The following is a 24,673-nucleotide window of genomic DNA, read 5'->3' as shown; positions in this document are numbered from 1 at the left end:
CTACCGCTGGATCTCAGAATGGGGCAGTAGGGAGCAGTTGTTATTGTGTTGTACGTGTGTCTGCAGTTGTTGGTTTCTAGGAGTGGAGGATATTGAAGTTTATCCAGTTTCTGTTTCTGATTGATGTACTTTTGGGGGATGGGCGAGGACAAGCAATTCTAATTATCTCAGTGGGGTGTCAAAGTCAGTGTGGGAAACAAAAAAGTTCTCCATTAAGCCTAGAGTTCAAAGTAAGGCCGTTTTTCTTTCATTGCAAATTTTAATTGCTATTTTAGAAGAATGGTGGCAATTTTTTACAAACAATAAAGATCATTTTATCCCCTTGCCTCCTTTTAATTTACTTGGGTGACATTTGGGGGAGGAAGGTGGAGGGGGAACTTACGGGGCTGTCATGGCAAGGAGCCAAAAACTGGGCAGCAAAGGGAGGGAAAAAAATGCAGGAGGGGAAGCAGACCAAGAAGGCACAGAGATCCGTCCAAAACTGAGTAAAAAAGGGGAGAAAACGGTCCAAGAGTTGGGAGTTGTTCGGGTCTTTATATACATCAGGGAATCCACAGAGGAGAGAAATATGATCAATTTCTGCAATGGAGAAAGAGCTTCAGTCAGAGTTCAAACTTTACTTCCCACCAAATAATCCACAGGGGGAGAAACCTTATAGAATCATAGAGTTGGAAGGGACCTCCTGGATCATCTAGTTCAACCCCCTTCACCATGCAGGACATAAACACTTACAAACAAGCGATTGCTGTGAGGAGAAGCAGATCAGATGTGTTTGTACATGGAGCCACTTTGCTGACACATCTTGAGTTTGGTGGAAAACCTCAGGGAGGTAGCCGGACTTGGTGCCTTTCAGGGGTGTGCAATTTCACTAGCAGGGGTGAGAGCAGGCTCCTGCTAGGCCAAGGGTGGCCAAACTTGTTATCTAGATGTCCATGGGCTAGTTCCCATGAGCCCTTGCCAGCACGTGCTGGCAGGGGCTCATGGGAATTGTAGTTCATAGACAGCTGGAGAACTACAGTTTGGCCACCCAAGTTTAGGCCGCTTCAGAACTGGACTCTTAAAACTGCAGAGAACTATGTTGACTCCAAAGGACAGGCAGCCAGGCCACGACTGTCCCCCTAAGGAAGGTTGGCCCTTGAAGAAAACGCACTGTTCCAGGTAAAGTGGGGGTATTAGTGTTTTTGAGGCTTTTGAACTCTGGTGCTGGAGAAGACTCTTGTTGAGTCCCTTGGACTGCAAGGCGAACAAACCGGTCAGTCCTAGAGGAGATCAGCCCTGCCTGCTCCTTCGAAGGCCAGATCCTGAAGATGAAACTCAAATACTTTGGCCACCTCATGAGAAGGAAGGACTCCCTGGAGAAGAGCCTGATGCTGGGAGCGATCGAGGGCAAAAGAAGAAGGGGATGACAGAGAATGAGGTGGCTGGATGGAGGCACTGAAGCAGTCGGTGCAAACTTAAACGGACTCCGGGGAATGGTAGAGGACAAGAAGGCCTGGAGGATCATTGTCCATGGGGTCGCGATGGGTCGGACACAACTTCGCACCTAACAAAAAAAAAAATTAGCGTATATTTAAAATTTGGAATTTCTGTCTCTGTTAGGGGCCACACGGACAACAGGACGTCACTCTCACCACCAGGGGTAGTCAACCTGTGGTCCTCCAGATGTCCATGGACTACAATTCCCATGAGCCCCTGCCAGCATTTGTGGCAGGGGCTCATGGGAATTGTAGTCCATAGACATCTGGAGGACCACAGGTTGACTACCCCTGCTCACCACCATGGCCTCTTTGAAAATAACCAGAGAGGCATGACCGTTTCACCCCCAGGTCCTGTCTCACGGCCAGCATCCTCCTCAACTCCTTTCGTATCAAGCCCTCACCCACACAGAGTGATGGGGCTTGGGACTCAGGCACAGCCCCCTACTAGCTGCCACCATTGAAACATAGGCTGTAATAGAGAGAGATATTGAGGTATCACATATTTTGTGGGGGCCCATGGGGTTGGACGAAACAAGGAGTTAACCTTTATTTACTGTATTAGCAAACATTGAGGAATGGAAAATACAAGTAACATTTTGCTTCCCATTGAACTTTTAAATTGGGTTCCTTTTCCGGTAACTGAGATGTTTTGGTTACCAATAGATCCTTTTCAGCCAGCTCTTTTGCACAGCTCCACTCATAAGAAGATAAAAAGGTAAAGGTCTCCCCTGTGCAAGCACCGAGTCATGTCTGACCCTTGGGGTGACGCTCTCTAGCGTTTTCATGGCAGACTCAATACAGGGTGGTTTGCCATTCCCTTCCCCAGTCATTACCGTTTACCCCCCAGCAAGCTGGGTACTCATTTTACCGACCTCGGAAGGATGGAAGGCTGAGTCAACCTTGAGCCGACTGCTGGGATCGAACTCCCAGCCTCATGGGCAGAGCTTTCAGACTGCATGTCTGCTGCCTTACCACTCTGCGCCACAAGAGGCGCTCATAAGAAGATAAGGGGAGCTTTATAGGAAAGAAAAGTCATGTGGCGCTTGCCAAGGAGATACGTGTGAAAATAAACTTTGCAGACATCCTGAACGTGACAAAAGTCAAACGCTATGCACGACGGTATCCAGCTTTTGACCACCGGATTGTATGTGATGAATCCTGCATTGCTGTAGCAATTTTAAGACCCTTATGAATGTTTCTAGCATGGGAGCTGTGTGGTATTTACAATGCTAACCAGATTTCGGTATGGAAGAATAATATATGGAATATGTATGTAACACAAAGCATTCCCTTTAATGTTGACTATTATGTTTACAATGTAAATTTTAATGGTTTTTTAATTGTCTTTGGGGGTTTTATTGTGTAACCCGCGACCATAAGCCAGCTTGCCAGGAGTGGCGGGAAACAAGTTGAATAAATAATAATAACAATAATAACAATAATGATAACAATGTTGGATCTGATCCAACACTCAGTGATGCAAGCTGTTCTGGCCGGGCCTCTTCAGGGGTGCTGAGGCCACCTCTGGACCAGGTTGGCATGATATGAGATACACCACAGTTCTCAGTTATGGTGATGTTCAGTGTCACTCCATATACTGTTCTTCCTCATTCTGATTATTGATATCATTTCTCTCTTTTATGGTTTCATTGATGGGACTTGAGGTGTGAGTGTTGACCGAAGCGCTTTCAACATCCTCAGCATTCATATGGTTCATTCCATGATGGATTCTCTGATGGGAAGTGAGGTTTGAATTCCTACTGAAGCTCTTTCCACATTCCGAGCACTGATAAGGTTTCTCTCCCGTGTGGATTCTTTGATGGGAACTGAGGTTCGAATTCTGACTGAAGCTCTTTCCACATTCCAAGCACTGATAAGGTTTCTCTCCTGTGTGGATTCTTTGATGGGAAGTGAGGGCTCCAATGTTGCAGAGGCTCTTCCCACACTCTGAGCACAGGTAGGTTTTTTCTCCTTTATGGATTCGTTGGTGGTAATGGAGGGAGGCACAGTGAGTAAAACTCATCCCACACTCTGAGCACTGATACGGTTTCTCTCCTGTATGGATTCTTTGATGGGATGTGAGCGGTCCCCTCCGGTTAAAGGTTTTTCCACATATCGAACAGTGATACGGTCTCTCTCCTGTATGGATTCTTTGATGGGAAGTGAGGTTACAACTGTGCCTGAAACTCTTTGCACACTCTGAGCATTTATATGGTTTCTCCCCTGTATGGATTCTTTGATGGGAAGTGAGAATGCGACTGTCATGAAAACTCTTTCCACACTCTGAGCACTGATAGGGTTTCTCTCCAGTATGGATACGTTGATGGGAAGTGAGCTGTGCACTTTGACTGAAGGTCTTTCCACATTCCAAGCAGTGATAGGGTTTCTCTCCTGTGTGGGTTCTTTGATGGGATGTGAGGAGGCCCCTCCGATTAAAGGATTTCCCACACTCTGAACACTGATAAGGTTTCTCTCCAGTATGGATACGTCGGTGGGAAGTGAGGGGTGCACTTTGACTGAAGGTCTTTCCGCACTCCAAGCACTGATAGGGTTTCTCCCCTGTATGGATTCTTTGATGGGAAGTGAGAATGCGCCTGTCATGAAAACTCTTTCCACACTCTGAGCACTGATAGGGTTTCTCTCCAGTATGGATTCGTCGATGGGAAGTGAGGTGTGTACTTTGACTGAAGGTCTTTCCACACTCCAAGCACTGATAGGGTTTCTCTCCTGTGTGGGTTCTTTGATGGGAGGTGAGATGTGAACTCTGACTGAAGCACTTTCCACATTCCATGCATTTATAACGTTTTTCTGCTCTGAGAATGTCCCTATGTCCATCAGGACCAAAAGAATTCCCGCCCTTAGTACTTTTTATCCTTTGCTTTGCATTGTAGGTTTTGACTTGAATTTCCGTATTTGGATCTCTGGATGGTTCTCCTTTCTTTTGTTTCTTCCCGCTTTGCACCTTTTCTCCATCTTCACAGCTCAACTGTTTTTTTTCTGTTACTCCACCAAGTGACATCCTTGAATGTTCTCCCTCAGTCTTAGTCCTCCAAGTGTCACCTGAAGGGAAAGAGGATACTGTCACACACCTGGAATAATCTCCCACTGCATACAAAGATAGCTGAGACATCCCTTGTCAGAAAGAATTCAGAGCTATTTATTTAATCCAAAGAGGGTACATTTGGGCACTGAAGGAGTCTATTGTTAAGAACAAATTGCTAAGTCAAATCAGAGATTCATATTGGTAGTTCCCACATCCCAGTAAGTGGCATCTTCCCCGCCAAAGTCCTTTCCCACAGAGAGTCAGCTTTGATCTACAAAAGAAAGTCAGAACAAAGGTATAGCTCATAACCACCAAACAGGCGGATGAAACCATTGGGTGGAAGGCACAATATGCAAGCAGCAGAGATATTGCTTTGAAGGACAGTACTGACAGAGCCAGATTCCAGCTGCCCCAGAAGCAAATTAAAGTGATGAAGAGGGGGCGGAGAGTGAGAACCACCAGAAAACCAAAGCATAGCAAGACAGGTGCAGGAAGAGGTAATGACCCAGTCATGGAGCACTGGGGGGGCTACATGACAGATGCTACCTGTCTCATCAAGAAAGAAAATTGATGCCTTATTAGAGGGAATACAAGCAGTTCTATTTAAAATAATTGTTTGTGGCCAATTTACAACACAGAAGGAGGGGGCAGCTCTGAGAGGGACAGACGTGAAGTAACTACACAAAACAGAATGTTGGTTAACTGCAAGGGTCTTAAGAATTAACCCTCAAACTTTATATGCCAGTAAACGCTTTTTTTGTTGTGGAGGTGGTGGTATACCCCTCAAACTGCACTGTATTGTTATTTGTCTGGAGATCCATGGGAAGGGCGGGATATAAAAATAAATTTTGTGATTTACATTGATGATGATGTGACAGTATACACACACTATAGCAATGGATTATGTTTTGGCTTCTAATTTTTGACATCCGCCTACGAAAAAGGGTTACGTATCAAGAAAACAAGGAAGAGACAACGGAACATAGAATCATAGAAGAGTTGGAAGGGGCCATACAGGCCATCTAGTCCAACCCCCCTGCTCTACGCAGGATCAGCCCTAAGCATCCTAAAGCATCCAAGAAAATATAAATATAGATTCAAGTGGGTAGCCATGTTGGCCTGAAGTACCAGGTCAAAACTGGAGGCCAATGGCATCTTTAAGACCAACCAAGGTTCATTCAAGGTGTGAGCTGTTATTTGAATGCACACTTCCCCTGAAAGCTCACACGTTGGTTGGTCTGAAAGGTGCCATTAGACCAAATTCAGAACAAGATTAATTAATAATCAGATTAAAAATAATCTGGCCTCCAAGTATCCATCTAGAGAAGTAGCCTGCTGCATCTCTTTACCGCTATGTTCTGTGGTCTCTTCTGATCAGCATCTCTGTAGCAATATTTTGATGATATCATCACTTTCCTTGGTGATCATGCATGTTTTCCCTGCAGGCAAAGGAATTTCCTGCACGCATCGAAACATCTACCTGGTGACCGAGGGACTTCTTCTGAGATCTGGAGAAAGAGGAATCCTTCTCTGAGCCAGGAGATAAGAGGAGGCGTGGAATCCCGGCGTCCTTCTGAAAACAAAATGAGATAAGGATAATGAACTGCCAAGGGTGGACCACTGGCCAATCTTGCCTGGGGAACAGAGGACTCCAAAGACCTTTGTCTCTCAATTTCCAAGTCATCCTTTTTGTGAGCCTTCTTAGCTAAAGATGCTGAGGATAGATTTGCGGTCTTTCTATGTGCAAGCCAGGTGCTTCACCCCAAAGCTCACGCCCCTTCCCATAACTACGGTCTCTTTGCATTTGGTTTAGACCAGGGGTAGTCAACCTGTGGTCCTCCAGATGTTCATGGACTACAATTCCCATGAGCCCCTGTCAGCAAATTCATGGGAATTGTAGTCCATGAACATCTGGAGGACCACAGGTTGACTACCCTTGGTTTAGACAATGATTCAGGAAATCCGATCCTCCTTGACTGCCAACACAGTCTAGATAGCATTGCTCCACAGGTAAAATGGTAGGATTGCAGAACTAGGAAATCTGGGTTCAATCCCTGGCACATCCAGTTAAGAGGAGTCCTGAAAACAGACCCAAGAATGGCCTCCTCCTTAAAATCTATCAATAGATCAACATCAAATGGGCTTCCCTTGGGAAATACCCCAATCATGCATCTAGGCCAGGGGTAGTCAACCTGTGGTCCTCCAGACGTTCATGGACTACAATTCCCATGAGACCCTGCCAGCAAACAGGTCCCTGCCCGGCCCTTGGCTGACCAGTTGTTGCAGGAGGGAATCCTGAGTCTGTCCATTTTCTTCCCGTTTCTGCTACAATCCTCATATCTCCTGGCTACACGACACATACCATAAAGAAAATACTGGACTAAAACGTCGTTCTTCTGCTTCAGCCCAGCATGGCTGCCTACCTGAAACAATTTCTGTAATGTATGAAATTCAACAGATGGTGCCAGGAAAGAAGCCACCCTGAGGAAGATGGGGGTGGTTTTTATGCCCTTCTTTTCGCTACGAGGAGTAACAAAGCGGCTTACAATCCCCACCCCTTCCTTTCCTCGGAACAGATACCCTATGAGGCAGATGGGGTTTGGGGTAAAGAAAGCCCCAGGTTCAATCCCCCACATCTCAAGTTAAAAAGATATGCCAGGAGACTGTGAGTTCCTCTATTGTGCAGGGGGTTGGACTAGATGACCCTGGAGAAGATTTCCAACTCAATGATTCTATGGGATGTGAAAGACCAGCCTTTCTCAACCTTTTTACCCTTGAGAATCCCCTGAAAGATTCTTCAGGCTTCGAGAAACCCTAAAAGTGTCGCAATGGTGCAGAACACGGTTGGGAAGCATAGCTGTGTATATGTCCACCAGGGGCCCCTCCCCCCCTCCAGGCCCATCATTGGCCAGCTGAGGGGCCAGAGGGCAGGTCAACATAACCATATATGGTCATATCTCCTGATAAATGTTTAACATATTTAAAAAATATATATACAAATTAATTAACTCTCACCCATTCGAGAAACCTTTCCTGGTCCATCAAAAAACAAAACAAAACCAGGGTTTCAGGAAACCCTGGTTGAGAAAGCCTGCCCTGGAGAGCCACTGCCAGTTTGCGTAGACAATACCAGGGGTCTGAATCTGCAGAAGGCAGTTTCAACGCGTTCAAGATAGCCAGTCAGTTCTCTTAGGGTTTTTGCATTTATGCTGCCACTGAACTAATAATGCCACTGAAGACTCACTGGCAGTCTTCAAGCAAAGGTTGGATACACACTTTTCTTGGATGCTTTAGGATGCTTAGGGCTAATCCTGTGTTGAGCAGGGGGTTGGACTAGATGGCCTGTATGGCCCTTTCCAACTCTATGATTCTATGATATTTCTGGGATTTCTTCCATAAAGTTTTTTTAGCTTTAGGGGGTGTGTGACTCAGGGGGTTACAGGGATCAAACCTACCACCACACCCTTCTCCACTCACACAGAGTGCCTCCTGCCTTCTTAAACCTCTCGGATTTGGGGGCACATGAATATCAGGACGTCACCCTCGCCACCACTGGTCATGCCCATTCCCCGCCTCAGCTCCTCTCTCTCATGGTCAGAAGCACCCACAGGCTTGGTCGTCCACATCCCCTTCAGATCAAGTCCCTGCTCAGAGTCCTTGGGCATGAAGCTCACACACAGTTCCCTTCATTCGCTGCCACCGTTTACTTACAGGTTGCAATGTGCAGATTGAGAGGTATTATATTTCCGTGTGAACCTGCTCTTTTCCCATGTTGTTGTTGTTAGGTGCGAAGTCATGTCCAACCCATCGCGACCCCATGGACAATGATCCTCCAGGCCTTCCTGTCCTCTACCATTCCCCAGAGTCCATTTAAGTTTGCACCGACTGCTTCAGTGACTCCATCCAGCCACCTCATTCTCTGTCGTCCCCTTCTTCTTTTGCCCTCGATCGCTCCCAGCATTAGGCTCTTCTCCAGGGAGTCCTTCCTTCTCATGAGGTGGCCAAAGTATTTGAGTTTCCTCTTCAGGATCTGGCCTTCTAATGAACAGTCAGGGCTGATCTCCTCTAGGACTGACCGGTTTGTTCGCCTTGCAGTCCAAGGGACTTGCAAGAGTCTCCTCCAGCACCAGAGTTCAAAAGCCTCAATTCTTTGACGCTCAGACTTCCTTATGGTCTTTCCCCATAGGGTTAAACAAAACAAGAAGTTAACTTTTGTCAATGGTGTTAACATAACACTGAGCCCCTGAAGGATCGCTACTTCAAATGTTTATCCCATCCCCTGTCTGTTTGTAGCCACCAAAAAGCCATAGGAAGCAACAGCCAGGGCACTTTTCTCACTAACCTTTTCCCACTTTTTCCCGGACCACCATAACAAAAGAAATGCGTCCCCTGGGAAAAGCATTAAAAGGATTCTTACCCACAGAGGACACCATCCCATAATTCTCCAGCATGACCTCCCTGTAGAGCAGTCTCTGGCACAGATCCAGCAAGGCCCATTCCTCCACGGTGAAGTAGATGGCCACCTCCTCAAAAGACACCGGTCCCTGGAAGCAGAACCCAGTTTCCTGTCTGATGCATCAGGGTGGGTGAGCTATGACTGAGTGTGTGACCGGAATCTCCCACCCACTCGCAAGGAGATGCAGACCAGGAGGATGTTTCTTGGCAGGGTCACCTCATAAGCGGGGAAGGCGAGAGGAGATCACACCAGGGACCCTTTGCAGCACCCAAAGTCAAGGCAGGAGAGGGATTTCTCTAGAGGTTGTCCTTGAGAAAGGACTCCCAAAATCAGCCCCTGCACACAACCCCCCCTCCCCGAAATGTTTCCCTTACCTGATTTGGCTGCCCAGCTGCTGGCTCCACTGCAGCATAAAAAGGGGGAAATCCAGGTAGGCTCTTCGCCATCATTTTGCTGCCTGCCAGGGGGGGAAAGACGAGCCTCTGATTTGCATCTTCCACAAATACTATATTAGGACCAGTTCTCCTCCGTAAGTCTGGGAATCATGTGGTAGCGATACATCCCGCCTCTGTAGAGAAAAGGTTTTTTTTTACACTCTCTATCCTTCAACAAAATCATTGATCACTCCTAAAACTTATGACAGTAGAAGAGAGCAAGAGCCCAAGACTACCAACCTACTGCAGGGCAGAGACCTTGGCGAGTCACTGGTCCCTTTTCAGAAGTATCTAAAGAAGTGAGCTGCTCCCTTGCTATACATTTGCTTCATTTTATGGATGCTCCGGGACTCTTGCTCTTTTCTATTGCTACTGGCAGACCAACACGTCCACCGGCCGCGTCTCAAATCAATTTTTTAAATGCCCTGAAGTGGTGGGGGACAAAGTCCCCCCTCCCCATGGCAGTGATCCAGGCTTTCCTGAGCTCTTCCTGCAGCAAACCAGGTTCGGGAAAGATTCATTCATTCATTCATTCATTCATTCATTCATTCATTCATTTTCATTCATTCATTCATTCATTCATTCATTCATTCAGAAATGGGAAGGCGACTGTAAGCTGCTTTGAGCCTCCTTCGGGTAGGGAAAAACGACATATAAGAACCAACTCTTCTTCATTCATTCATTCATATTCATTCATTCATTCATTCATTCAAAAGCCAGAGAACCCGCCTGGAAATGCCCTCTGCAGCCTCCCTCTTCTATCCCCACCTCGGCTTCACTGAAAGCCTCACCAGGAGTCCAAGGCGATTTGGAGTGGGGGGAGATCCCCTGCCAAGCACCCCCCCCCCGCCACCACCCCCCCAATGGCTGCTGGGGACATTCTTGACTGGCGGGCGGAGCTCTATCTGGGCTGGGGGAAAGGGCTCCCCTCCCTCCCTCTCCAAAGTCGAGGGGGGTGGGTGGGGAGGGGGGGGTCTGCCTATCTGCCCTTGCCCCGAGAGAGGAGGGGTCGCCAGCCGACCTGGGGGGGAATCACCCCGTCTCTCGCCCTGGGGGTGGGCATCGGAGGCTCCTCGAGGCACGGAGGGGGGTCCCTTCCCCAGCCGACCCTGCCCCATTCCCCCTCCCCCCCCAAGGGCGCCCCCCCCATTCAGGACCCTCCGGAGCCTGGAGACTCACGTGGTTGCTGCCTCCTTCCCAACCGGAAGAACGGGTAAAAGCACTTCCGGTTTTCTCCCTTTCCCTCCCGCTCTAGGACTCGCGCGTCTGTGGTTGTTTTCAGCCTTGGGAGAAGCGACTTCGCTTTGGGGAAGGGGGGGGGGCGCTTAACACAGACCTCTTTCTTCAGTAGACCAAACCAAAAACAGAGTCCATTAGCACATTTTAGGCCAGGGGTAGTCAAACTGCGGCCCTCCAGATGTCCATGGACTACAATTCCCATGAGCCCCTGCCAGCGAATGCTGGCAGGGGCTCATGGGTATTGTAGTCCATGGACATCTGGAGGGCCGCAGTTTGACTACCCGTGTTTTAGGCTTTTAGTACTTTTTAGGCTATTGGACTCCATTTTTGTCTTGCAGCCCCACACGGCTGCCCACTTGAATTGGCAGGTGGGGCCAGCAGCAAAGGGTGGGGTGGGAGCCTTTGATGACTGACACAGACACTTTCTCCTATGTTTTTGTGAACTGCAACTGAATTCCAGGGGATGGGTTGGCTGTTTTGGCAAAGGATTATCCCATGGCTGTATTTGGGTGCTGTGACGCAGTTTACTGATTTAACACAATTTTTGCTTGACATTGCCACTGTCACGAGGTTCAGTTCATAGTCTGAGGAAAAGGGCTTGCACTCGAAATCTCACAGCTTGAATAAATCTTTGTTGGTCCTAAAAGTGCCCCTGGACTCTGATTTTATTGAATAGACCACTCCAGCAGCTCCCTTAAAAATCAAGGGAGTTTAATATGGGGGGGAGGGAGGGTTTAATATGCTTTCCTGTGTGCCTGAGGAAAGGCGAGTGCATACGAAAGCTTGCACCCGAAATTAAATTTGGTTGGCCTTAAACCTGCCCCTGGACTCAGACTTTGTCCTCTTGCTTCGGACCAACACGCTCCCCACCTGAATCGGTTTCTATCAGTACGGGGTCCCAGAGTTAGCCTCCGTGGATCCCCAGTGTGTGTCAGGTCAGAGCCTTCACTCCCAGGGAAAGAGCTTTTGACCCATGTGCTGAACAGGGTGGGTGTGGTGGTAGTGTTTCTTTCTTTCTTTTTTTGGGGGGGGCATTCCTATCTATCAACTAGAGCCTCTTGTGGCGCAGAGTGGTAAGGCAGCCGTCTGAAAGCTTTGCCCATGAGGCTGGGAGTTCAATCCCAGCAGCCGGCTCAAGGTCAACTCAGCCTTCCATCCTTCTGAGGTCGGTGAAATGAGTCCCCAGCTTGCCGGGGGGTAAACGGTAATGACTGGGGAAGGCACTGGCAAACCACCCCGTATTGAGTCTGCCATGAAAACGCTGGAGGGCGTCACCCCAAGGGTCAGACATGACTCGGTGCTTGCACAGGGGATACCTTTACCTTTTACCTTTATCTATCAACTGTTGTCTTGTTAATGGTATTAAGGGGTGTTAAGGTTTCTCTCCCGTGTGGATTCTTTTATGGGAAGTGAGGGAGCCACTGTGACTAAATCTCTTTCTACATTCTCTGGACCTGTTGTGCCATTGCACTGTTGCACTGTTATATTATATTGTTATACTGTCACAACCACTGTTATTAATATTATTGTATGATTATTAATGCAGATTGTTTCATGTATGGGCCATAAGTTCAATGTAAACCACCCTGAACCTCCGGGGAGGGTGGTATATAAATATAATAAATACATTTGGGGAAGGGGAAGAAGCCACAAGAACATATATGATCATATCACTGTTTTTTAAATTTAAAAAATTAATATTGATTCCCACCCAGTCAGGAATACCCTTCTGGTGCCACCATAAGCCCCCAGAGTTTCACAAAACCCCAACTGAGAGAGCCTGATGTAATGGTTGTGGAAGTCTGTTCCCATGTTTAAAGGTAAAGGTAAAGGTATCCCCTGTGCAAGCACCGAGTCATGTCTGACCCTTGGGGTGACGCCCTCCAGCTGGGTACTCATTTTACCGACCTCGGAAGGATGGAAGGCTGAGTCAACCTTCAGCCGGCTGCTGGGATCGAACTCCCAGCCTCATGGGCAGTTCCCATGTTTACATGCATACAAAAGCTTATACCTGGAATAAAACCTTCATTGAACTGAAAGGTACAACTAAACTCAAGGCTGAGTCACCCTTGACAGATAGGCAGAAGAACAATTTTCTCCAAAAATACATTTTATTTATGATGCTTATTAGGAAGGTTTGAAATGAACATCTAACAGGAAATAATAATATAAAACAAACACGTAAGACCCTTCTGAGACCCCACACTTTCCTATCAGATTATATTGATATATTCCACTTGTATCCCACTTCCCAATGGGGGCCCAAAGTGGTCTACATCTTCACCCTTATACACATAACAACCCTGCAGGGTGGGTTAGGCTGCAACTGTGTGATTGACTCAAGGCCGGCCAGCAAACTTCCATGCTGGAGTAGGGCTCAAACCTAGATCGTCCAGATCTAATTTTAACTGCCACATTGAACAACTTTCTGATACCCCAGTTTTCTGCTCTAACCGGTTTTTGATCTTGGGCTGCAGCACAGAGTTCCTCCTTTTCACAACATCCTGTCAAGTAGGTTAGACTCAAAGTATATGACTAGCCTGAGACAATTTTATGGGGAATTTGAACCCATGACTCCATGGCTCAATCCTTGAACCACTAAACCAAACAGGTACTGTGTGCAGAGGGTTGTTAGATTTTTTTTCTGCTATGGAGGAACATCACAGTCTACCCCATTGACAGAATCATTTTCTTACTCTTCCACCAACTGATAATAATGGTGGCCCACTCTGCAGGGCTCTACAGAAGACACAGAAAGAGATTTTCAAAATGCCAACTAGTGCTACACCCAAATATCTAGGCCCTCTCAACTTCTGAGCCATTCAACTGACAAAGGGAGGGGTGGACTGACAACAAGCCCCAGACTGCAATACAGAATCCAGTCCTGAGATGTGGCTGGCCAGAGGAAGTCACTGATGGTTCAGCCAGGCTCCCGCCATAAACCTCCCCCGTCTTTTCCCTTCTGCCCCCTCTGGCTGTCTCTCTGGCTCCCAGGAATGATCTAGGGTGGTGGGCAGCCCAAGACCAGGGCATTTGTGTTGTCCCCCCCCCCGCATGTGGATTTGTTAATATTGACCAGCGGTTCTTGACCTCTTTGAAGCTTTTTCTAGGTTGTGTTGTGTTATATTTTCACTGCTGTACAAATGTTTTGAACATCATCTGATCCCTAAAAGATCTTCCCACAGTATGGGCGCTTGTGCAGTTTCATACCACTTTGGATTCTTCTGTGTGGAAGAGGAAAAGAGAGGAAAGGAAAGGTGCTTTGCAACTCTTTCAGGTGGTGAAAATTGAGGTATAAAAAACCCAGCTCTAATTCTCTTCTTCAGCATGCCTGTCAATGGAAGCACTTTGCATATTCTGAGCATTTGAACTGTTCCCCCCTCCCCGCTTTGATGTTGACTGAGGCTCGTGGTTTAACCAAATCTCTGCACTTTTTCAGCTGTTATATAGCTTCAACGCTCTGTGAATTCGTAAGATGTTTAGTGAGCCACGATTTGCTAAAGAAGGTCTTGTCACAGATTTAGCAGTTCCGCAGCCCCTCTGCTGTGTGTATTCTTTGGTGCTGAAGAAGGCTATCTCTTCGACTGAAACCTTTCCCACATTCTGAGCATTGATGGGGTTTCTCTCCAGTGTGGATCACTCGATGGGAACTAAGGTGGGACCTCTGTCTGAAACGCCTTCCACATTCGGAGCAATGATAAGGTTTGGCTTCCGTGTGGATTCTCAGATGATAGATAAAGGCTGATTTCCAAAGGAAGCTCTTGCCACAGACTGAACAGCAGTGCAGATCTGCCCCTGTGTGGATTCTTTGGTGCAGACTGAGGTTATCGCTTCTTCTGAAACACTTCCTGCACTCTGAGCATTGATATGGTTTCTCACCGGTATGGATCGATTGATGGGAAGTGAGGGAGTCCTGGCGAGTGAAATTCTGTCCACACTCCAAGCACCGATACGGTTTCTCTCCTGTGTGGATCTTTTGATGGCGGGTGAGTTTCGAACCCCGACTGAAGCTCTTGGCACATTCCAGGCATGTGTAACATTTCTGTCCTCTGAGGATACTGTGGGAGCTCAAACCATTATTAGACTTTCTGTTTTTTCTCTTCTTTCCATTGTGTGTTTTGACTTGAATTCCCATTCTTCCATCTTGAAACGCTCTGGATGAACCAACCTTCTTCTGTATCTGGTTCCCCTTCCGCATCTTTTCTCCACTGCCCAATTCTTCTTTTTCTGTAGTTCCTTCCCATGACAACCCTGAAAATCCCCCCTGGGTCTGACTCCCCCAAACATCATCTGAGAAATAAGAGAAAAATGAAGCCACTGAAATCAAATCAGGAAATAGAATGAGTTGGTTATTAGAGAGTACTCCAGTGTAGCAATCTCAAACCTGTGGGCTGCGGACCACATGTGGTCCGTCGACTAATTGGAGGTGGGCCGCGAGGGACGCCTTCCCCCCCCCCCCGGCCCTTTACAACACACTTCGGGTGTCATTGTCTCCCATCACTCCCAGATGGGACTATCTCGTTGCAGAGAAACAAGCTCAGGGTTCCCAATGATTTGTCATGAGTTAAAATTTCCATGAAAACAAAATGTTCCTTATGTTCCTTGTTGTGGTGTGTCTGTATCTTATTTTGAAGGGATGTTTAAACATTACCATAGCGATCAGAGAGCGTTAGGGCAGTGGTTGAGAGTAGAGGAGTAAACTACCCCCCCACCACCACCGGGCCTCAGTAAAATTGTCAAGCGTTGAGTGGTCCCCGGTGATAAAAAGGTTGGGGAACACTGCTCTAGTGCTTTCAATTTAAAAAGTAACTTCTTGTGGACTAATCCCAGAGAAAGAGCAGGCAGATCCTGATAACAACTGATATTAACTAGAGCTGCTTTAATTGCTCCAGGTAGAAGGATGTTCCCTCTTGGGTGGCTTGATTATCAGGACCTGAGGGTGGGAGGCTTTGACATTACTATAAGGAACGTTCTCACGTTTTCCCCTCCATGCAGCCTTTTGCTACAAGTGGTCAGAGATGGAGAAGGAGAGGATGGGGGGGGGGGAAACGGAGTGAGAAGAAGACATTCCCATGATGCATCGAAACATTTACCTTCTGATTGAGTAACTTCTGTGGCGCTCGGGAGAAAGAGGGCTTTTTCCTTCAGCCAGGAGATCAGGGTAGGTGTGGAATCCTGGCATCCTTCTCAAGCATAAACAGAGAAGGATAAAAAAAAAAAAAACAACCAAAGTCAGACCACTGGTCCATCCTACCCAGCATGGAGGACTCCATTTGGCTTTCCAAGGTCACAGAGAGTGGACTTCCCCGATCTTTATCTTTGAGAACCTTTAGGAGCTAGAAATGCTAAATAACTACTCAAGGGGGTTCTGCATGCAAAACATTTGCTCTAGACCTTGCCTTCAGAGTCTCCTCCTTGTAGCCCCTCCCCTGCCCAGTATCAATTAATTCTGGGAGTCTGGATCATAGAATCTGACCGTTCCTGCTTGAAATGCAGTCTAGCAGTCACACTAAAAGGATTAACACAATAAAGCCACCTCTAAAAAAACAGCCAGAAGCAATGTACAAAACTCAAGTGATAATGCACAGAGCCTTCAGGTTCAAGTCCTGCAACCTCCTGTTAAAATGATTCCTGAAAACACCCCCAATAAGAGCCTTAGTATTTGGAGACTGGCTGGCAATCAGAATGCTCGGTTTGGTGGGCCCTGTCTGGCTTCTACCTACTCATGAGGTGGCCATAGCCAAGCCACTGTTTTCTTACTCTTCCACCAACTGATAATAATGGTGGCCTACTCTGCAGGGCTCTTCAGAAGACACAGAAAGATTTTTTTCAAAATGCCAACTAGTGCTACACCCAAATCTCTAGGCCCTCTCATTTGGATCTTACATGGAGCAACCCTATTTAAAGAAACTTCAGAAAATGGCTCACCAGAAAATTCAAAGGCAGGGGATTTCCTAAACTGACCTTCATCCTATTCAGTCATAGACAAGAGCCTCTTGTCCTTTGGGCACCTGTGAAAGGGATTCTTACCCACAGACATCGCCATCCTATAATTCTCCCGCATCACCTCCCTGTACAGCCCTCTCTGGTGTGGATCCAACAAGGCCCATTCCTTCTTGGTGAAGTACACGGCCACATCCTTGAAAGACACCGGTCCCTGGAATCAACACAATTACCTCCCTCATAAATGGTTCCAGAGAGAAAGGGAGCAGGAACTTCTCTCTGTCTACTTTCAGGCTCAAAGGAGATGCAGACACAAAGCATACTTACCTGCTGGCTTCACTGATTAACCAGGGGAGCACAGGGGAACTCATATCAGGGACCCCTTGCAGATCTTCGACAAAGAAAGAGGTGCTCCCCTAGATCAGGGGTAGTCAACCTGGGGTCCTCCAGATGTTCATGGACTACAATTCCCATGAGCCCCTGCCAGCGTTTGCTGGCAGGGGCTCATGGGAATTGTAGTCCATGCACATCTGGAGGACCCCAGGTTGACTACCCCTGCCCTAGGTGGCCTCCAAATATATGGAGGAGAGCTACACAAAGGCATGGATACCCCAACCGAGGGTCCAACTCTTCCCCCATCACACTGGGCGTGGGGAGCCCCAGTTTCTTCCACCCCGAGACTAGATTCCCATAATCTCGCGCTTGCTCCGACTCACCAGCATCCCTAAGCCGGAAACTCACGTGGCCACTGTCCTTTTCCCCCTCCAAAGTGAAAGGAGAAGCAAACGCCACTTCCTTTTTGCCTCTTTTCCCCGTCCCCCTCTAGGATCTGGTCTTAAAGGTGCTCCTGGGCTCTGGTTTTATTGTCCTTTCCACCCGTGCACAGTGGAGGCCGGATTTCGAAATCTGGCCTGTTTGCAACCCTGATGGAGATTTGGGAGGACCCCCAAAACCGACGGGATTCGTGGCCGGGGCGGCGCTTTCGTGGCTCTCAGATCACTGCTCCTGACTCTGGAAGCTCACTGCCTGGCCATCCCCCTTCCAGGCGCTGCGGGACTCCTGCTCAGCTGACGTCCCCGGGAGATCTCTTTCCCCGGAGAAATTGGTGCAAAGGGACCAGGCAAAGCGCCTGAAGGCGGGCAGAGCGAGAGCCAAAAGCGCGGAGCCTGGCCCGCGGCTCTTCAATGGTTAACCGGACCATAGATTGTTGATTCCTAGAGCGGGAGGGGGGGAAGCGGGCAAACCGGAAGTGCTCTTTCCTCCCCGGGGAAAGCAAGAAAGAAAGCAACAAAGCGGCCGCGTGGGTTTTCCCGGCTGGGTTGCAGGTGAGTGGGCGGCGGGGCCGATTTCAGGGATCCCGCGGAGGAATCTGGGCCTGGAATCTGGGGACCCCCCCTCCCCTTTCAATAGTGAGAAGAATTAGTGGACAGGCAATAGGGATCCTCTGGGATTATAGCAACAGAGATCAGTTCCCCTGGAGAATCATAGAATCACAGAGTTGGAAGGGGCCATAGAGGCCATCTAGTCCAACCCCCTGCTCAACGCAGGATCAGCCCTAAGCATCCTAAAGCATCCAAGAAAAGTGTGCATCCAACCTTTGCTTGAAGACTGCCAGTGAGGGTGAGCTCACCACCTCCTTATTCCACTGCTGAACTACTCTGGCTGTGAAAAAAATTTTTTTCCTGATATCTAGCCTATCTAGAAAATGGATGCTGTTTGTGGCACTATACCCCGCTTTGTGCCCCCCTCCCAAGGGCTCCATCTCCAAACCTCCAGCAGTCTCCCGACCTGAATCTGGCAACCCAATCCGCCCGCTGGTGGCCGAGGGGACTGAGAAACGCAAATTATTCAGAAAAAGAAGCAGGAAGATCTCTCAGATTTACATGAGTTATATGTAAACGATGGAAGTATAAACTCGGGGGGAAATAATAAGTACTTTTGAAAATGTATAAAATATATTGTGATGCATCAGCTTCATATTCCTTCATAGTTCTGCAAATGCCATATCCACCCTTTTCTGTAATTTTGTCTTCTGAATCAGCTTAATATTCCTTCATAGTTCTGTAGATGAAATACGTACTCTTTTTTTCTGTAATGTCTTTTTTTCTGGAGGGCTTGCAAAACGGAGCTCTTACACCAGGTCTATGGTCAGAGCCAGTGCTAGAATCACTGTTCTGGGGTCCCTCCCGGATGGAGTAATTTACATCTGCTCTGAATGTCCGGTCCCCTGTTGCCTCTGAAGTTATGTAGTATATTTGATTCTTCGCCATTTTGAATTTTGTAATGTTGGGTTTTTTAAATGGGGATTTAATGGGTTTTATCCGTTTTATTTTATGGTTAGTTTTCTTTTAATTTTTATGTAACCCGCTGCAAGCCAGTTCTGGGTTAAAAATTGAATAAATAAATAAATAGATAGATAAACAAATAAATAAAATTAGTTTTTGCCATCTCCTATGCAACATTTCTCCAGGTCCCCAAAACTTTCTAAAAGCCTGTGGCCAAAGTATATTAGATATATATTTTTATTCAGACTTATAGAATGACTTTTCCCCATTTTGATTCATATAAAATCCTGGCAGCTATCTGGCAAGTCCACCACGTATAAATAAAACTATCCTCTTTCTTTGCCTTTAAACTGTGCTTAAGAAGCTATGTTTTCCTTCTTGCTTTTGAATGAGTGATTTCTTAATAGGTAATTATGAATTCCTTCTTTGGTATCCATTGTCTCTAATTTGATATTACTCCCTTTAGGATCGAAGATCGAATCTGTAACTGGGTACTTCTTTGTCCCCCAGGTAAACAACCCCTTTAAAAGCTCTCGCCTTCTCCTTAAGAACCAGTACTTCATGTGTGTCTAAGACAGGGGTAGTCAAACTGCGGCCCTCCAGATGTCCATGGACTACAATTCCCACAAGCCCCTGCCAGCATTCGCTGGCAGGGGCTCGTTGGAATTGTAGTCCATGGACATCTGGAGGGCCGCAGTTTGACTACCCCTAGTCTAAGACAATGCAGATCGCTGCCCCCTCTTTTCTTCCCTTGCAGGCAGAGGAGTGACGACAGAGGGGCTATCTGGATTGTCTCCTTCGTCAACCGTGAGTCCACAGCCATGCAGCCCACTCAGGTGAGGGAAAGTCGGCACTGGGTGGGGTGGAATGCCAGGGAATGTTTGGTAGGCTCTTTTCCAGCTACTCCTACTAAAGAGAAATTTTGGGAACAGCAAGGGGTTGCTTGCGCGAATCCCCTTTAAACTGTGAAATATGCAGGCCCAAATTCTTAGTTTCTACATTTCTTTTACCAGTTCCCCATGCTGGCAGAATTTAAACATGCAAAAAGGGAAGCGCACCAAGGTGCTTAAAATTAAATATATATATATTTAGAAGAGAAACAACCTTGTGAATACGAAAGGAGCTATAGTCCTGTCTGTTCTTTTGTTCATTCATTCTGTCTGTACTGGAGGCAAGCTGGGAGGAAGTGTGCCCCAAGGAGCAGGAAGTCTGCAGTTGAGCCAATCAGGATCTAGGAAGAGATTCCTTGAAAAGTATCAGGAAGTTCATATTCTAATAATGCTGAATACACATCTCTTCCAATGCCCCCTGTAGGATACTCTTCATATCCATTTGAATCCATTTGTACACCAGGGGTCTTCAACCCCTGGTCTGCGGCCCGGTACCGGGCCGCTAAGGCCATGCTACGGGGTTGCCAGTGGCTGTGCCTGACTCCCCCTCCCCCCGCAGCGAGAGGGGGGAAGAGGCAGGCGCGGCCGCTGGCACGCCAGCGACACAAATGCGCACGCGCGGAGCCGCTGCGCATGCGTGTTTGCGCCCCCTGCTGGCGAAAACACGCACGTGCGGCTGTTCTGCGCGTGCGTGTTAGTGCCACCTAGTGGTGAAAACACGCATGCGTGGCCACTGCTTGTGCGCGTTTACGTGCAACTGCTGTGGCCGGGCCGCCAGCTCTCTCCCACCCTCAGAGGCAGTCCCCGACTACAAGAAGGTTGGGGACTGCTAATGTACACGGCAGATCTTGCTTATTACAACACCAGAAGGGGAGGGCGGATTCTGGCCCCTCCTTTCTGGAACAATCCATGAGGATGAAAACTGTTTTCTGATTCCAGGGACGGGTGTCTTTCGAGGAGGTGGCCGTGTACTTCACCATGGAGGAGTGGGCCTTGCTGGATCCTTACCAAAAAACGCTTTACAGGGATGTCATGCTGGAAAATTATGGGATAGTGGTTTCCCTGGGTAAGGATCTCTGCTTGTTCCAATGGACAAATTATTCTTATTATTGTATGTGGATGAATTAAAAAGGTCATTTGGGGAAACTCCCTAATCACCTTGCTCTGAATTTCCTGGTGAGCCATTGTCTCTGGTTTCTTGATGAAGGGGAAGTCGTGACCTGGAAGCTCGTTGGTTAGATCCAAAGGAGTGGGCCAAGGGGCTGGGGTTTGTTGCATTGAGCATTTAGGAGGAAATGTTGACAGACTCGGAGCAGCCTGTAGCCCTGCCCCTTATCTGCCTAGTAAGGATTTTTTTTTAACTCTTCCCTCACTGTTGCTGATACCTCAGCACTTAGAGCCTGTCTGTCCCAGGAGGTTTCTCATTTGCTAGAAGGGTAAATAAGTCCTAGATATGCATGCGCTGTATTTTAACGTAAAGGAGTTAAAAGGATTTATTTATGGACCGACATACTGTGATAGTGCAGAGAAGAGATAGAGATAGTGTCTGTCTACATGGCTGCCTAGGAGAGAGAATCTGAGAAGCTTCCAAGAAGGAGGAGGACATTGCCCCTAAGAGTAGCAATCTAGAGACAGACAAGAAGCAACAGGAGAGAAATGTCCTGAACTCATTGACCTAACAGCCTTCTTGCTGTCCCCTTCAGGGTCTTATTCTCTTCTTATCTTTGTGCACATTGCCTATTCCAACATTATCCTTATCTGTTTTTGCTTGGGAAGGATGCTGGGGTTCCATGCCTATCGTCATTGCTTGGCTGAAGGAAGAAGGTGACCTCCAGAGCTCCATAGAAGAGGCTCAGTCCGCAGGTAGGGGCTTACGTGCATCATGGAAATCTGCTGTCTCAGGAAGGAGTTGAGGTGTCAGATTGAAGGTGTCCTTGTCTCCCTTCCTCTTTGACGTCACCCCGAAGGAAGTGATCTAGTAGGCTTACCATTCGCTCATCTGGTTTGTCTTCTGGCTCAAAGTTTTTCTCATGAAGCACTCTGGGCCCCCCATACCTCAGAGAAAGTGGGACGGGAACAGAGGACTGAAAGGATCTCTTTTTCTGTGTTTGGAAGTTGCAGGCCTTTGGCTCAAGACTTCTCCAAACAGTTCGAGAGGATGTCAACTTTTTTTCTGGCCACATCTGAAATTTGCCTCCCTTTTTTCATTCTTTCGTCTTTCCAAATGTATAATGAAGAGAGTCAGAAGGTCACGGAGGCCAGCACATCCGAAAATCCACAGAGAAGGTGCATGTTAGAAGGAGAACCAGCAACCCCACCAAGAGTATCCCCAGCAAAGATTTCCTCCTTCCCAACTCAAGGTGGGAAAGAGAGCAAGTACTGATAACTGATGCTTCATTGGGAGCAAAAAGGGACTGCTCTGGAAATCAATTTCTTTGGGGGTTGATCTAGGGCAGAGAGAGAAATGTCATTTTTGGTGAAAGACCATGACTGCTGAATAAGTTTTCTTGGGATTTTCTAATGAACTCTTCTCTGGCAAACCCACCCAAATCTGCAAGATGAAGCCCATGGGAATATGCTCTCTATCTCCTAGCCCTTCCTGTGCCTCCTGAAGGTATCAAATTCCCTCAGGGTCTTCCCATCCCTACAGCAAAGAAGCTAGTTTAGCATCATAGAATCATAGAATCCTAGAGTTGGAAGGGGCCATAGAGGCCATCTAGTCCAACCTTTGCTTGAAGACTGCCAGTGAGGGGGAGCTCACCACCTCCTTAGGCAGCCTATTCCACTGCTGAACTAATGGGGGGGAGAAGGAGGAATGACACATGGAATAATCCCTGACTCTCCAGCCACTTGTCATGAACCCCTCGTTCCTGACTCGTGGTTTTTGTCACCTTTGAGGTTCGCCTCATTTTTCTAGACTCCCGGATCTCCTGCTAAGTTTTGGCAACTTCCTGAGCCTGCTGGGTAGTGCCTCTCCCATTCCCCTCTGCATATCAAAGTCTCCTCCAGCATTCCTTGTCTTATCTCTTCTCACAAGTCTGGCCTAACTGGCCAGATGGGATGTTTTGGCACCTTGTAGACCAGAGAAAACTATATTGCCCTTTCTGTGTGACTCTATATCCCCGCCAAATGCTGCCCCTTGTCCCCCTGCTCAAACCAAGGTATATAAGCTTTGCAGTCCCCTTCCCCAGCGTCCCTGTCAAGGTCCCTGTCTAAGAGTTTATGCGATGTGCTGATCTTTGTCCTGATTCTCCAAATAAAGACTTACTTAAAGCTTCATCCTGAAGCCCAAGACTGAAGTCTGTTGTGTGAATCTGCTGGATCCTCAACTGCTTGGTCCCTCACACCATGGGCTAAGACAATGGTCCCCAACCTTTTTGTCACTGGGGACCACTCAACACTTGACAATTTTAATGAGGCCCGGTGGGGGGGTAGTTTACTCCTCTACTCTCAACCACTGCCCTAACGCTCTCTGATCACTATGGTAATGTTTAAACATCCCTTCAAAATAAGATACAGACACGCCACAACAATGAACATAAGGAACATTTTATTTTCATGGAAATTTTAACTCATGACAAAGACAAATCAATGGGAACCCTGAGCTTGTTTCTCTGCCACGAGATAGTCCCATCTGGGAGTGATGGGAGACAATGACACCCGAAGTGGGTTGTAAAGGGCCGGGGGGGGGGGGGAGGCGTCCTTCGCGGCCCACCTCCAATTAGTCGACGGACCACATGTGGTCCATGGCCCACAGGTTGGGGATCCCTAGGCTAATGGCCTTGGTTCCTGTAACTCATGGCATGTCCTAAAACTCTCCCCCAAGTCTGAGGGTACCATATATTTTCCTTCAATTGCTCACCCCTCCTTATGACCAGATGTGTCCAGAGTGTTCCACCCCAGCCTGGTGGAACACTCTGCCAAGTGACAGCAGAGCCCTGCGGAACCACAGGGCTTGCAAGACGGAGTTGTTCCACCTCTTTTTTCATCATATGATAAACACATTTCTACGGGCAATAGTAGTATTTTAATCTTATGATGTATTATCTTAAAATGAATTAGATTTTTATTTTTTGTATTTTTAGAGTTTTATTTGCGTGATTTTACCAGTGTTGTGATCCGCCCTGAATTGGCTGAGATGAGGGAGGAATAAAAGTTCAAATGTAAATAAATTGCAGAGAGGGGCAGCCTATGCATTTCATCTACTCTAATAATAAGAAGAATAAGAATAAAGAATAAAGAAATAAATCTCCAGGACTAAGACTTGAGCAGAGGAAACGCCTTCTTTTAAGGAGCGACACTGAAACAATGGAAATATCTTGCAGCATCAATGATATGGTTAGGGAACCTGTCAAATAAAAGGAATGGGGGCATATTATAAGATAATTTTGGTGGGGGTGTTTGTTTTTATTTTAATAATAATATAGTAAAACTAGCTTGTGATGAGACGCCCAAAAATATTTAGGGACTGTGTTAACAACCTATTCCTACTGTGTTCAGATTTGGGCAGGATGTGCATTCAACTGAGATTATAAGAAAGCTCTAAAACAAATTGGGATTGTTAAATAAACAGCATAGAAAGGCAGTGATACTAGTGAAGGAATACACAACAACCCCAGTGCTGTAATCAAAATAATTTGCATGCCGCTTGCTCACTCTCCTCCTCCCTCTGGTTTCCCATCTGGTATGTCTTCATCTCCTCCTGTTCACAAAAAAAAAATTTAATGGAAGGAGGAGGAGCTACTTTAGACATAAAAGCCCCACAACCTCTCCCTGTTGGCTGGGCTACATTACAGTTGTTCACCAATATCAACAAACAACAACGTTCTTCTGTGTCAAGCCATTAAAAGAGCTCTGGTCTCTCTTGGGATATGCCTCTTTCAGTGTCGTAAAAAGAACTCCTAA

At 47.2% G+C, this 24,673-nt stretch overlaps 2 protein-coding genes across 6 annotated transcripts in view; one reads left to right on the top strand and one right to left on the bottom strand.

The window, feature by feature from the left end:
* Positions 1 to 24,673, top strand: part of LOC143833844 (uncharacterized) — a 32,894-nt gene that overhangs the window by 4,114 nt on the left and 4,107 nt on the right. The window contains exons 8-14 of the mRNA XM_077330069.1: positions 13,128 to 13,161; positions 17,639 to 17,780; positions 17,867 to 17,918; positions 19,636 to 19,714; positions 20,708 to 20,834; positions 21,545 to 21,631; positions 22,006 to 22,128. Of these exons, the coding sequence (XP_077186184.1) occupies positions 13,128 to 13,161; positions 17,639 to 17,780; positions 17,867 to 17,918; positions 19,636 to 19,714; positions 20,708 to 20,834; positions 21,545 to 21,631; positions 22,006 to 22,128 (644 nt within the window). The remainder of the gene's footprint in view (positions 1 to 13,127; positions 13,162 to 17,638; positions 17,781 to 17,866; positions 17,919 to 19,635; positions 19,715 to 20,707; positions 20,835 to 21,544; positions 21,632 to 22,005; positions 22,129 to 24,673) is intronic.
* On the bottom strand, positions 2,749 to 10,657 carry LOC143834027 (uncharacterized). 5 transcript variants are annotated; one of them, XM_077330532.1, is made up of 5 exons: positions 10,591 to 10,657; positions 9,352 to 9,545; positions 8,939 to 9,065; positions 6,002 to 6,094; positions 2,749 to 4,538 (listed from the first exon to the last, which is right to left on the bottom strand). In XM_077330532.1, exons 2-5 carry the CDS (start codon positions 9,424 to 9,426, stop codon positions 3,064 to 3,066), a joined length of 1,770 nt encoding a protein of 589 aa, XP_077186647.1. In that variant the 5' UTR covers positions 9,427 to 9,545; positions 10,591 to 10,657; the 3' UTR covers positions 2,749 to 3,063. The 5 variants fall into 5 exon arrangements, with proteins under 5 accessions (XP_077186647.1, XP_077186649.1, XP_077186648.1 ...); XM_077330534.1 differs by lacking the exon at positions 10,591 to 10,657 and adding an exon at positions 10,433 to 10,547; XM_077330533.1 differs by lacking the exon at positions 10,591 to 10,657 and adding an exon at positions 9,652 to 10,367.

Source organism: Paroedura picta, chromosome 3, assembly GCF_049243985.1.
Source record: "Paroedura picta isolate Pp20150507F chromosome 3, Ppicta_v3.0, whole genome shotgun sequence".
Taxonomy (NCBI): Eukaryota; Metazoa; Chordata; class Lepidosauria; order Squamata; family Gekkonidae; genus Paroedura; species Paroedura picta.
The sequence above is the reverse complement of the archived record's forward strand: the minus strand, read 5'-3'. Positions and strand labels throughout refer to the sequence as shown.